At 37.0% G+C, this 15,379-nt stretch overlaps 1 protein-coding gene across 2 annotated transcripts in view; it reads right to left on the bottom strand.

The window, feature by feature from the left end:
- The window catches only part of MIB1 (MIB E3 ubiquitin protein ligase 1), a 145,924-nt gene that overhangs the window by 60,773 nt on the left and 69,772 nt on the right, over positions 1–15,379 (bottom strand). For both annotated transcript variants that reach the window (XM_004387921.3, XM_023742053.1), the window contains 3 exons: positions 13,787–13,931; positions 12,063–12,196; positions 3,512–3,619 (listed from right to left, as the gene is read on the bottom strand). In XM_004387921.3, coding sequence (XP_004387978.1) covers positions 3,512–3,619; positions 12,063–12,196; positions 13,787–13,931 — 387 coding nt within the window. The remainder of the gene's footprint in view (positions 1–3,511; positions 3,620–12,062; positions 12,197–13,786; positions 13,932–15,379) is intronic.

Here is a 15,379-nt window from a genome sequence, read left to right as displayed (position 1 = left end):
TAATCTCCAATAGGATTAAAGGAGGGAAATAAATCAACCTGTTAACATTGGTTATCTCTAGGTGGTAAGCATATACTTTTCTGTATACTCAAGAACAGAAAAAATTATTAAATAACACCTTAAACCAAAACCAAACCAAACCCGTTGCGGTTGAGTCAATTCTGACTCACAGTGACCCTACAGGACAGAGTAGAACCGCCCCATACGGTTTCCAAGGAGCAGCTGGTGGACTCAAACTGGAGCCCACCAGGGCTCCAAATAACACCTTAAAATATAAAAACACAACAAGTCCCAAAATAATTCTATACATCCAGGATTCTAAAACTATCTCAGAGGAATCCAACAGGTTTGCCTCACCTTCTGTAACAGGCATGTTTCCGAAAAGATGAGAGGGTAGAAAAGACTCAACTGCTTAAATTTTTAAATATGTTTTTAATTCGGTAAGAAACTTCTTTAAAAAAAAAATGCCTGTACTGCATCATAAATCAGAGAGAATATATATAGTTCATACCAAAAAGAACTTTCATTACCTTGCCAGATGCAAATGCAAAAGGGTATTATAGGATACGGTCTTTATTTTAAGCCATGGTGGTGCAGCGAATAAAGTACTTGGCAGCCCAACCAAAAGGTCAGCTGTTCAAACCCTCCTCCAGCTGCTCCATAAGAGAAGATGTAGCAGTCTGCTTCTGTAAAGATTTACAGCCTTGGAAATCCTACGAGGCAGTTCTCTATTCTGTAAGGTCACTATGAGTTGGAAATGACTCGACGGCAATAGGTTTGGTTTTGGGTTTGGTCTTTATTCTAATACTACGTCCCAAATTTTGACACGGAGAAGTAGGCATGCTCTAAGATTTCCTCTAGAGAAATGGTTCCCAGCCAACGGTCCCAGACCCTGATGGGATCTCTAGTTTTTGCAAGGGGTTTGAAAAATCCACACAATAAAACCAAATAAACCTGTTATTATTGAGTCAATTCCTACTCATAGCAACCCTATAGGATAGAGTAGAACTGTTCCATAGGGTTTCTAAAGCTGTAATCTTTATGCAAGCAGACTGCTACATCTTTCTCCTATGCAGTTGTTGGTGGGTTTGAACTGCTGACCTTTGAGTCAGCAGCCAAGCACTTAACCACTATGCCACCAGGGTTTCTTTATCCACTCAATAAAACCAAAACCAAACCCACTGCCGTCGAGTTGATTCCAACTCACAGCGACCCTATAGGACAGAGTAGAACTGCCCATTGGGTTTCCAAGGAGCGGCTGGTGGATTTGAAATGCTGACCTTTTGGTTAGCAGTCGAGCTCTTAACCACTCCGCCACCAGGGCTCCCTCCACACAATAGCCAGGATTATTTGAACTACTTTTCAAAGATAACACGGATAACTATGGTTAAAATTAAATGCATTTAAAACAAACAAACATACTTTATTCAAAGCAGTTACTGAATTCAAAGTAGTTTCGGTCTTTGCGTATTTTCTCAAACAAATATTAAAGGTAAAACCACAACAGTTTGACAATCATTCTTGAAAAGGCAGGAAAACACAACTCAGGAGTACTTCTACCTCACTAATATCATTTCCAGTAGAACCAGGTTAGGAGTTTTGGTTACCTGTCATTCTTGAGCACAGAGAACTGGCAAAAAAACACAAGTTAAGATTCGACTCTTGGGCCTCTGAGCAGCATTATAGTGTGTGAGTAGGAGTGTGTGTGTGCATGTATTCACTAACCTCTCTAGTAACACATTTTAATATTTCAGAGCCTTAGAGTTATGAAGATCTTCCTAGTCTACAATCCGGAAATTTTTTCTGTTATAGTTAAGTCTATCCCTAGACACACAAATGTATGAATAGCCCCATTTTGCCAGGTTTAGTGATTGAATTCTGAATCAAAGAAATTTGGTTTTTAAGCCTTCTACCTTAATAGCTATAATCTGAAGGGCTTTGTTTTTTGTTGTGTGTATTGTGTGTATTGTGTGTGTGTGTGTCTGTGTGTGTGTGTCTGTGTGTGTGTGTATTTGTAGTTGCTGCTGTTATTGTAACTTTGGGATTCATCAGATAAAAGATGGGATATCCAACTCAGGGAATTTCACTACATTCCCCCAGATCACACTAAAACAATAACTGAATTAACTAATTGCCTTCCATTAACAAAATACTAAAATTAACTTAAATATTTCTTTACCAAAAAAAACTTATAACACACAATTGCTTCTTAAATTCACAACCAAGTAGGCAACATAAAAATTATTACTGCAAAAGTTAAATCAAATTCAAATTATATAATCTCATTCATAAAGACATCACAGTAATAAAACTATCATATAGCTTATAGATGTCTAATATACTACTTTAAAACGCAACCTTTTTCTAGGCAACAGAAAATTCCAACATCAAAGATGACTCATTTACCCAAAACGCCATAGACTCTCTAATACCTGTCGAACAACTCAACCTGCATACAACTAGAGAAAAAAGAAGGAGCCCTGGTAGCGCAGTGGTTAAGCACTCATCTGCTGACCAAAAGGTTGGTGGCTCAAACCCACCAGCCACTCTGAGGGAGAAAGATGTGGCAGTCTGCTTCTGCACAGATTTACAGCCTTGGGAACCCTATAGGGCAGTTCCAGTCTGTCCTATAGGGTCACTATGAGTAGGAATCAACTGGACGGCAATAGGTTAGAGAAAAAAGCAAAAGTAATAAACAATCAGAAGAGACTTTTCTTTTCAAATATGTGTCTTTCAAATTAAGAAGAGGCTGGTCCACAGACTTTGCCCTCAGAAATCCAAGTCCTTATTAAGCTCCCTCAGATGGGACCGCTTTCTAGATAAAATTGAAAAATTCTGCCAACTCTAAATTTGATAGAACTGGACTTACTCCTCGTCTTGCAGCAGGCTAAAACAAATATGATTTTAACATATTTTAATAATGAAGTTATAGTTAACTAAGACAAAGTAAGTCATCCTTCATATCACAAATACACATTCCCAACTGAAACTCCAATAACAGTAACAAATATTTCCCTTTTATAAGAATATAATCTAAATTATAACAAGCATATGTATAGTAATAAACATGCATTCTTCAAAGATCAACATTAAGGTCAAGAAATCCACTGGTTCCCTCATGAGGAAACAAAACAAAACAAATAAAGTCCTCTGAGTGTCACAGAGCTCAGAAAAGACACTGACCCAGGGGATCTATACTCCCTCTTCCCTCAGCTTCCCCGGTAAGATTCTTGGGGTACACCCCACTGGGCTCCCAACAGCATGGTAGTCCTACCATAGAGCAGGAAACTCAACTCTTATCTTCACCTAGAGCTGTGCCTAAAATATTGAGCATAGGAAAACAAGAAATGCTTCAAGTTGCTTTCTGTCAAATTTTAATTTTCAATCAAAAATCAATAAAAAGCCTTCAATCATTTCAAGAATGAAAACAATCTATCTCATGAAATAGAAGTATGCATTTCTAGGCCATTAATTTTAACTCAAAAATAATATTCAATTTTAGTGTAGTTACCTCTGCTTCTACATCCACATTTTGCTTCAAAAGTAACTTCAAAATGTCAACATGTCCATTCTGACTAGCAGCCTGCATAGCTGTGTGGCCAGCACACTGCCCATTTACCTAAATAAAAAAAAGACAAGATGATCATGTCACATATCAGAAAGACCCAATATATATATAGTGTAAATTTAAGTCCAGCACACTGTACGATTCTATGAGAATAATTTAGGTTGGTGTTCTATACATCCTAGTACAAATCACTGGAAATTATTTTCTCTAATTTAGAGAAGAGAGGCAGGTTTTTTAAAAGAGATTAATGTTCCATTGTTCAAAGAGCTATTAAAGAATTGTTTAGGCAATCTGCAAAGTTGAAAGAAGGGTGGGAGAGATGGAAGGAGGGAAGTAAGGAGGGCAGGAAATTAAGTTAGTTTTGTATATTTAATTCTATTTTTTATTATTAAATCTCAAAGTCCATTACTTCAATGAACAAAACACTGGAGTGAATGGAAAACTTTTGGAAAGATACTGGCCACTACAGTATAAATAAATTCAATTCAACAAATATACTGAATACCAGCTATTAGCGACTACCACGAAGGATACATAAATAAGTTAGCAGGAAGGTTATATACAACTATTAATTATAAAGGAGTAATTTCCAACCTTTCCTTCACTTCAGATGTTGCGCACACGCATGGTTTACCCATGAATATAGTAGGGCTTAATGTAATTCCTTAATTCCACCCCTTTCACTCCCACCCATAAAACCATAACAGATGATTAAAGATGGCAGCTTGACCACAGGTGTATATCCTATCCCTCCTGAGACCACACTAAAATGATAGTAAAATAATTTAAAAGGCAAAAAGCCATAAACACAAACAAGACAGGAGAGGTACTATCAGAAAACAAGAAAAAGCAACACATTTTTGAAAGAAAGAAAGTACAGAAGCATTAATTGACTTAACATGCAAGAAGAACCCAAAGCTTAAAGAGTACAGGGAAAACAGACAAGCCCAAAGTCTACACACTCAAGTCCCAAAGCACATCAGGGGACACATGAAAGGGGCTCACTTCAGGCCCACTCCTCAAACTCAAGGACAGAATGTTACCTGCCATGCATCTAGTCCCTGGATAGGCACAAGGAGATTTCTTCCCCTGAACAACTAAACAGTTATAGAGAACAGACCCTTACATGATGGCATCTGGAGACCCCCAGCAGCTCCACATACCCAGTCACCATAACGCAAAGTCAGCCAACAAGTCCTGTAAAGATCATAGAGGAAAAAACAGGGACAATGCCAGGGGCCCTAATAGACAGCATAAAAACAATACCAAATGTAACTAAAAATGCACAAATAGCAGAAGATAAACTAGATAACAAGGACCTCCTAAAAATTAAACACTTATGCTCACCAAAATACTTCTCCAAATGAGTAAAAAGAGAACCTATAGACTGGGAAAAAATTTCTGGCTATGACATATCTAACAAGGGTCTAATCTCTAAAGTTTATAGAAAACTTCAACACCTCAACAACAAAAAGACAAACGATCCAATTAAAAAATGGGCAAAAGATAAGAAAAGACACTTCATCAAAGAAGATATTCAGGGGCTAACAAACACATGAAGAGATGCTCGCAATCATTAGCCATTGTTGTTGCTGTTGTTGTTAGGTGCCGTCGAGTCGGTTCCAACTCACAGAGATCCTATGTACAACAGAATGAAACACTTCCCGATTCTACTCCATCCTCACAATTGATGTTATGCTTGAGCCTGCTGTTGTAGTCACTATGTCAATCCATCTCATTGAGGGTCTCCCTCTTTTTTGCTTAACCTCTACTTTACCAAGCATGATGTCCTTCTTCCAGGACTGGTCTCTCTGAAAACATGTCCAAAGTATGTGAGATAAGTCTGGCCATCCTTGCTTCTAAGGAGCTTTCTGGCTGTACTTCTTCCAAGACACATTTGTTCGTTCTTCTGGCAGTCCATTCAATATTCTTCACCAACACCATAATTCAAAGGCATCAATTCTTCTTCGGTCTTCTTTATTCATGGTCTGGGTTTCACATGCATATGAGGCAACTGAAAACACCATGGATTGGTTAGGCCCACCTTAGTCCTCAAGGTGACATCTTTGCTTTTTAACACTTTAAAGAGGTCTTTTGCAGATTTCCCCAATGCAATGGATCGTTTGTTTCCTGACTGCTGCTTCCACAGGTGTTGTCCAAGAAAAATGAAAGCCTTTACAACTTCAATCTTTTCTCTGTTTATCATGATGTTGCTTATTGGTTCAGTTGTGAGGATTTTTGTTTTCTTTATTTAAGGTGTAATCCATACTGAAGGCTATAGTCTTTGATCCTCATCAACAAATGTTTCAAGTCCTCTTCACTTCCAGCAAGCACGACTATGCCATCTGCATATTACAGGTTGTTAATGAGTCTTCCTCCAATCCTGATGTCACAATCTTCTTCATACAGTCCAGCTACTCAGATTATCTGCTCAGCATACAGACTGAATAAGCATGGTGAAAGAAAGGATACAACCCTGACACATACCTTTCTTGACTTTAAACCACACAGCATCCCTTTCTTCTGTTCGAACTGCCTCTTGGTCTATGTACAGGTTCCACATGAGCACAATTAAGTGTTCTGGAATTCCCATTCTATGTAATGTTATCCATAATTTGTTATGATCCACACAGTCGAATGCCTCTGCATAGTCAATAAAACACAGGTAAACATCTTTCTGGTATTCTCTATTTCAGCCAAGATCTATCTGACATCAGCAATGATATCCCTCATTCCACGTATTCTTCTGAACCCAGCTTGAATTTCTGGCAGTTCCCTGTCAATGTACTGCTACAATAGCTTTTGAATGATCTTCAGCAAAATTTTATGTGCGTATGATATTAAAGATGCTGTATGATAATTTCCACATTCAGCTGGATCACATTTCTTTGAAATGGGCATGAATATGGATCGCTTCCAGTCAGTTGGCCAAGTAGCTGTCTTCCAAATTTCTTGGCATAGGTGAGTGAGCACTTCCAGCACTACATCATTTGTTGAAACATCTCAATTGGTATTCTGTCAATTCCTGGAGCCTTGTTTTTCATCAATGCCTTCAGACAGCTTGAACTTCTTCCTTCAATACTATTGTTTCTTGATCATATGCTATCTCCTGAAATGGATGAATGTATCAAAAATTCTTTTTGGTATAGTGACTCTGTGTATTCCTTTCATCTTCCATTGATGATTCCTGCGTTGTTTAATATTTTCCCCATAGAATCTTTCAATATTGCAACTCAAGGCTTGAATTTTCTCTTCAGTTCTTTCAGCTCGAGAAATGCTGAGTCTGTTCTTCCCTTTGGGTTTTCTAACTCTAGGTCTTTGCACATTTCATTATACTGTGTCTTCTCAAGCCACTCTTTGAAATCTTCTGTTCAGCTCTTTTACTTCATCATTTCTTTTTGTTTTAGCTACTCTACACTTAAGGGCAAGTTTCAGAGTGTCTTCTGACATCCGTTTTGGTCTTTTCTTTCTTTCCTTTTTAATGACCTTTTGCTTTCTTCATGTATGATATCCTTGATGTCACTCCACAACTCATCTGGTCTTTGGTCATTAGTGTTTAACGATCAAATCTATTCTTGAAATGGTCTCTAAATTCAGGTGGAATGTTCCAAACCAAATCCACTGCTATCGAGTCAATTCCAACTCATAGTGACCCTGTAGGACAGAGTAGAACTACCCCATAGGGTTTCCAAGAAGCAGCTGGTGGATTCAAACTGCCAACCTTTTAGTTAGCAGCTAAGCTCTTAACCACTGTGCCACCAGGGCTCCAAAATACGGTTTCCAAGGAGTAGCTAGGAGATTCGAACTGCCAAAGTTAGCAACCATAGCTCGCCGTAGCTCTTAACCACTGCACCACCAGGCTCCTCTAGGTAGAATATACTCAAGGTCGTACCTTAGCTCTTGTGGACGTGTTCTAATTTTCTTCCGCTTCAACTTGAACTTGCATATGATCAACTGATGGTCTGTTTCCATAGTCAGCCCTTGGCCTTGTTCTGACTGATGACATTGAGCTTTTCCATCCTCTCTTTCCACAGATGTAGTCGATTTGATTCCTGTGTATTCCATCTGGAGAGGTCCACATGTATGGTCACCGTTTATGTTGGTAAACAAAGGAATTTGCCATGAAGAAGTCACTGGTCTTGTAAAATTCTATCCTGTGATCTCCAGCTTCGTTTCTATCACCAAGGCCACATTTTCCAACTACTACTCCTTCTTCGTTTCCGACTTTTGCATTCCAATCACCAATATTTATCAGTGCATCTTAACTGCATGTTTGATCAAGAAATCTTCGATTTCTTCATCTTTGGCCTCAGTGGTTGGTGCGTAAATGTGAATAATAGTCATATGAATTAGTCTTCCTTGTAGGTGTATGGATATTATCCTATCACTGACAGCGTTGTACTTCAGGATAGATCTTGAAATGTTCTTTGTGACGATGAATGCAACGCCATTGCTCTTCAATTTGTCATTCCCAGCATAGTATACCATATGAGAGATGCAAATCAAAACTACAATGAGATACCATCTTACCCCAGCAAGAATGACACTGATCCAAAAATCAGAAAACAACAAATGCTGGCGAGGCTGTGGGGAGACTGGAACTCTTATACACTGCAGTGGGAATGTAAAATGGTACAACCACTAGGGAAAATGGTATGGCGCTTCCTTAAAAAGCTACAAATAGAAATACCATATGATCTAGCAATCCCACTCCTGGCTATATACCCTAGAGAAATAAGAGCTGTGACAAGAATAGACATATACACACCCATGTTCATGGAAGCATTATACACCATAGCAAAAAGATGGAAACAACCTACATGCCCATCAATGGATAAATGGGTAAAAAAAACTGTGGTTCATACACACAATGGAATACTATACAACAATAAAGAATGATAATGAATCTGAGAAACATCTCACAACATGGATGAATCTGCAGGACATTATGCTGAGTGAAGTAAGTCAATTACAAAAGGACAAATATTACATGAGACCACTATTATAAAAAGTTAAAAAAAAAATTTCACATAGAAAGTAACATTCTTTGATGGCTGCCAGGGATGGAGGGGAAAGGAGGGAAAAACACGAACTAGATAGTAGACATACGTTAACTTGGTGAAGGTAAAGACAATATACAATATGGGGGAAGTCAGCACAACATGGCCAAGGCAAAGGAAGACACTGAGAGGTATGCAGGAATAAAAGGCAACAAAGGTAAATACTACAACGTATATAACCATGCAATGATAGTAACAACAAACAATAATTTATGAGTGGATACATAGGCAGACATGTATGCTGAATAGGTATGGGAGGGCATATCAGAGTATACACGTGCATATACAGACTAGGTTGTAGATATTTCTACATACATATTTGTATGTGCTGCACGTACAGTCATACATACAATGGAGCACACAGGTAGCACAGTCAGGGAAATTGCTTAGACATAACCAAACACTTCACGGGACTGAGTAATTGGGCTCAAGGGTTGGGGACCATAGTCTTGAGGGGACATCTGTCAATTGGCATAACATAGCTCATAAAATCAATGTTCTATATCCTACTTTGGTGAGTAGCATCTGGGGTCTTAAAAGTTTACGAGCGGCCATCTAAGATACAACTATTGGCTTTTTCTCATCTCGAGCAAAGGAGAGTGAAGAAAACCAAAGACTGAAGGAGGCAATTAGTCCAAAGGACTAATGGTCCATACGAACCGCAGCCTCCACTAGCCTGAGACCAGAAGAACTAGATGGTGCCCAGCTACCAGTACTGACTGCTCTGACTGGGATCACAATAGAGGGTCCTGGAAAGAGCAGCAGAAAAATATAGAACAAAATGCAAATTCATAAAAAAAGACAAGATTTATTAGTCTGATAAAAACTGGAGGAACCCAAGACTATAGCCCTTAGTCACCCTTCTAACTTGGATCTGAAGCCAGTCCCAGAGATCATCCTTCAGCCACATAACAGACAGGCCTATAAAATAAACAGTAACACCTGTGCGGAAAGCCCTTCTTACACCAATCAACTATAGGAGACCAAAAGGGCAACATTTACCAAAAAGCAAAGACGAGAAGGCAGGAAGGGGCAGTAAAATTGGATGAATGGCAACAGGGAACTCAGGGTGGAAATGGGAGAGTGCTGACACACTGCGGGGATTGCGACCAATGTCACAGAACTCTGTTACAAATTACTGAATAGGAAACTAATTTGCTCTGTAAACTTTCACCTAAAGCACAAAAATAATTAAAGAAAATTTCCAGATATGGAAGACATGATTTCCAAATTAAAAAGGCCCAAACATTAATGGATAAAAACAGATCAAGTCACAGTATTGTACAAGTTCAGAATACTGGCAAAAAAAAAAGAGAGAGAGATCCTCACGCTTCAGAGAAAAAAACCAGATCACATGTAGGATCAAGAATCAGAATGGCTTAGGGCCTCTCAACAGCAATTTTGGGTATTAGAAGACAATGGACTCTTCTAAAGAAAAATGATTCCCAACTTAGAATTCAATTCCCATCAAAATTTAATGGTGAGGTTAAAAAAAAAAAAAAAATTCAGACATAAAGGTAAAAGGTCTATTTCCCGCATCCTTTACCTAGAAGCTACTAAAGTCTGTGCTCCACCAAACAGAGAGTAAACGTGGAAACAGTGGATACAGAAAACAAAGAAGTCCAACACTGTAGCAAGGTGAAGGGACTCCTCAGGATGATGGGCATCAAGTATAGAAGGCAACCTATCCAGACTGGAGCACATCTGAAGGAACTGATAGAAATGTCTCCAAGAAGATGAAATGAACACATACCTGATGTCCTGAACATCCTGAGAGATTTAGAGAAGAGTTTGGGAAAAAAATTATAAGAACAAAAGAAAAAAAAAACTTCTTTAATTCTGTCAAGGGGACTGACTGGGAAAGAACACAAGTGAATTTTTTCGGATGAAGAAAATGTTCTACATATTGATAGAGGCATAGATTACGTCGTCAGTATATGCATTTGTCAAAAAATGATCCACGTATCACACTGTGTGTAAATTGTATCTCAAATTTTTAAAAAGGACAATAATAAACTCCAAGAAAAACAAGTTGTGTAGGAAAACACAATCTAAATTCCATAGCTCAGATATGAATGTCATTTACATAATAACATGCACAATTAAGTCTAATCTAAACAAAATACAATATAACCATATTAAAAAGCTAAGGAAGAGTGTATGGGTGTGCGTAGTAGAGGTGGGCTGGAGGTAGTGAAAGAAAGATGAATCCTCATCTTCTACAGTGAGGTATCAAAAGATACCTCCTAAAACATTCAGAAATAACAATATATGTATGTTATTGGAAAATGTGCAGGTAAATATGAAAAAAAAAAAATCAGCTAAAAGAGCCAAAGATAGTTGCCTGTGGAGATGGAGAAAATGGGCATGGAGAGAAAGGGGATGTTGTTTTTCATAAACAAGCACTGTAGAACTACTTTTCCCTTTAGATTTTTAATATGTATGACATTGTCTAAAAATAACATAAAAATAAATTAAAAGAAAAATTTAAGTATAATAAAATGCAAATCTGCTTGGGTCAATATAAAGGAAACCTGATTCAAACTTACTCTGAACACAAAAAACATTTGCTACTTTAATATCTAAAACAAATTACTTGTGATATATCTGACAACCAATTAAGAAATCACTGTGCTGTGGTGCTGTAACTGATCTCTCTCTAATAAAGCTAAAATGCCACATGAGCTTATAGGAAATAAGACATCTATACCTTACAATTATAGATCTGATCTTCAAACTGTCTAGCAAACTTAAAAACAAACACACAAAGATGTGGCAACAAAAGCTCCTACAACACAGTGATGATGCTTCAAATGCCACTCTCACTGCAGTCATCAATGAATGGCAAAGCCAATGGATGAATAAACTAGAACCAAAGTGGCCCATCTGAAATATAGCTTGTATGAATGGTAAAATTAGAAAATAATCTGTGAAGATCTGCAAAAATGCATGGTTTCTAACTTATCTACATTTTAAATTGTGAAGCAGTCAACTTTCATAGGGAGGGAGGAAAAAAGTTTAGAGTAAATGTTTTGAAAAGAGATAGAAAACTGTGAATAAAATTTACTAAAATATATTTAAATGACACTATAAAATATTTACATGATAAAAATTCACATTAAATATCACAAAAGGACACTAACCATTTAAAAGCCTTACATACAGAAAAGCACAAGTTTTGCCAAACACAAAAAGGTATACTGTTAAATCAGAAAATGTTAATGTATTTTAGAAATGCACACTGAAGAATGATGTCTGGGATGTGCTTTAAAGTACCTGAGAAAAACAAGAAAAAAGGAATATACGAAGCACGTGACAAAATCTTCATAACCACTGAAGTAATGGGGCAAAATGTTAATAAAACTTGAAGTATAAGGTTCATTACATTTTCTCTATTTTTGTATATACTTCAAAATAATTTTTTAAATACTCACATCCACATCTGGTCTTTTTAGCAAATCTTCCACTTTAGCAACATCTCCATTGGCAGCAGCCTTAACTAATTCTTCATTGAGGTCACCAGATTCTTGGGTTTCAAATAATTTCTTCAGGAGTTGGGAGAGTCTCTCTGTAAAGCATCAAATAAAGCTACTATATAGGAGAATGTCAAGCCTTAACTACTAACAGATAAGCATTACATATATTCCTAGAATATCTACTTTTCCTATTTTATTATTTCTACCATTAATTTTTCTGTACTGTGCTACAGATAATTATCCATACAAATTATAATCACTCGTATATCAAGCTGCATTCAATTCAAGCCAATAAGTATTCCAAGTCTTTTGCAATTCATGTATTTCAAATTTTAATTTTAGAAACAGTACAGGTTACTTACTAAAAATAGCTCAAGATTTAGAAGTCATATCAAAGATATTCTGAATGAATACACTACAATGGAAGTATCACAATGATACAAACTTCCTTTCAGGTTTCAAGCACACCACAGTGACTCTCAGAACTCTAGATACTATAGACCTTAAAGTAATTCAACAGATAATGATTATGATTCAAAAGCAATGTAAGGTTTATGATAACATTACAGGCTCTGAGGAAATACTTTAGAAATAAACTAATTTTTAGTTGAAATGGTCACTTTAAGCACTAATAGCATACTTCAACAGGTGCCAATTGATTGGTTTTGACTAAACAGAAAAGAACCAGGAATGAATTTACTTAGTCTCCTTCATATTTTTTAAATAGCATTGATCAACAGAAAAGCCACCAAGTTCTACTCCTAATTCTTAGGTCTACTTATTAGAAAAGCAAAGAAATCACAAAGTAAGGCAGGGGACAAACATCACATCCACATTATTGTGGAGCAGGATACTAATCATCCCTCACTCTTTTAATCTGTATGCAGTCAGCCTAGGGTGATGACATCCGACCTCAAGATAAAAATAAACACTACCTGATTTAAGCTTTAAGCAGACTAGTAAATTACAGCAGGAAAGAAGAGACAGAGAATAGGAGGTCACCTAACATTTTCCTTTCATTTCTTACCATTTACAGTTATGGTCCTATCTTCTGAACAACAACAGTGTACATACAGTAACTTGTAATTTGCTGTAGGATAAACTGAGTCTGTGTATATGAAGCTGGAGCATAGGAATGAAAGACCTAGGGCATGAGTCTATCCAACCATCCAGCATAATCACATGTCAACTTGGTTCTCTACTCATTGTGGCATATGTAGTAACTTAACAGAAAGAAATGTGGCTGATTTATAAAAATATCCAGGAAGAAAGCCACCTGCTAGCAATAATGTTGGAAATAAAGAAGAAATAAAGCAGTGTAAGACAGTGATGGCTCTTTGGCAGAAAACAGAAGTTCTGACTAAAGAGTCGAATGCTGAATTTTAGGTATCTCAGATCTGATGTGGAGAAGCCCTTGATATACGCAAGAAAAAAGAACATATTTATGGAACTTTTCCAGGGAGTGCCTCAACCAGAATAAGGGTTGTTCACGATATGGGGAAAAAAAAAAAAACAAAATACCTTCAGTGAAAGTTTAAAAGGTGAGTAACACTCAAATGAGGCTATGTGATCTGGGAGAAAGCCAAGAACACATAAAGTATTACCTGTGTGAAAATTTGGGAATTAGCAAAGGTTCTAACATAAACCACATTATTTTTAAAGGCACAAAACAAAAAACATACCACCAGATGCATTGCTAATGGCTGATCCTGCAGATGCCACCTTGGAAACGGCCGCTGGGTTGTATGTCCAAGATGTTCCACAAACTTCCACCTTTAAATCACTGTCTGAATAAATCTGTTGTACTCGGCCAACTTTACCTAAAGTCTTTAAAAAAACAAGTTAGATTAATGCTTCCAAGTCTAAAGTATATACTATAAAACCAATCACCAGTTTTCGTCTTTTAAAAATCTTAATTTTTCTTTGCTTCTAATGAAAAAACTTCTAAAGGATAATCATATTCAAATAGATTATTTATTAAGGGCAAGCTTTAAGGAGTATCTCTAAAAATATACTTTAATAAATAAAACTACTATAATTCCACAAGAATAAAAAGCAAAAATAAATCATGACAAAATCTATCTTATTCGTAAAAGTTCGTAAAAGTTTGTTTTAAGCTATCTCATACTACTTCAGAACTAGAAGCTCAAGTAGTATAGTATAAAATCCATCATCAATTTTGCTTAAAATAATAAAATCTAATTTCTAAAAAAAACTACTTAATCTGAAAAGGGCTCTAGCTACACCGATGTTTAAATCCTTTTTTGCAATCACTCCTGATTCCAGAACAGAAATGAGTGTTGAAATAGAATGTTTATTAAATATATGGAATAAATGAGCAATTAGGTGCATACTACAAGCCGCAGCAGCAGCTCTTACCATATGTCAGACACTACTGTTCTAAGGAGCCTTGTGGCGCAGTGGTTAAGAGCCTGGCTGCTAACCAAAAGGTTGGCAGTTCGAATCCATCAGCCACTCCTTGGAAACCCTATGGCGCAGTTCTACTCTGTCCTATAGGGTTGCAGTGAGTCGGAATCGACTTGATGGCAGTGGATTTGGTTTCACTGCTCTAACAGACTTACATGTATTGACTCATCTAATATTTGCAACCCTGAAAGGCAACTGCTACTATTAGCCCCATTTCTAACTTAGGTCCTAACCCTATTCTCTTAAGCACAAGAGAATACCAAATAACAATTATTGCAATACTGGTAAAGGGCAGTAACAATATTTAACTACTTCCTAACATAGAGCAGCGATTGCCCTCAACTCTTTTCTCCTCCTTTGACCTCTCCACAGCACATGACCCCATCTTTCTGAAACCATTCCCTTGAGTTCCAGATGCTATTCTAATATTTCTGCCAGTTCCTTCCCTTTCTCCACTGACCAGCTCCTTTTCCTTCTTCTGATCCCTCAATCTGTCTCCCAAGCTTTTATTCCTTAGTTTTTTGCTCTTCTTTCTTCTAAATTTAATCTACTTTGACAACTATCACCTTTATTCCAAAGGCTCTTGGATTTTCCCATCATCATCTCAAACTTACTTTATTTGCTTTTTCCCCACTAACGCACCCCACCTCTTCTCCCCTCCTGTATTATCTCAGTATCTATGGTACTTCTAAAAGATAAAAACTTTTTTTTTTAACATAACTATAATACAATTATCAATCCACCCAAAATTACGAGCAATTCTATAATATTATAAAATACCACTCAGTGTTCAAATTTCCAATTGTCTCATAAATGATACAGTTGTTTTTGGTTTGTTTAAATCGAGA

The sequence above is a fragment of the Trichechus manatus genome, unplaced genomic scaffold (assembly GCF_000243295.1).
Source record: "Trichechus manatus latirostris isolate Lorelei unplaced genomic scaffold, TriManLat1.0 scaffold00199, whole genome shotgun sequence".
NCBI classification, from domain to species: domain Eukaryota; kingdom Metazoa; phylum Chordata; class Mammalia; order Sirenia; family Trichechidae; genus Trichechus; species Trichechus manatus.
Note: the sequence above shows the minus strand (reverse complement) of the source record. Positions and strands in the feature narration are given on the sequence as shown.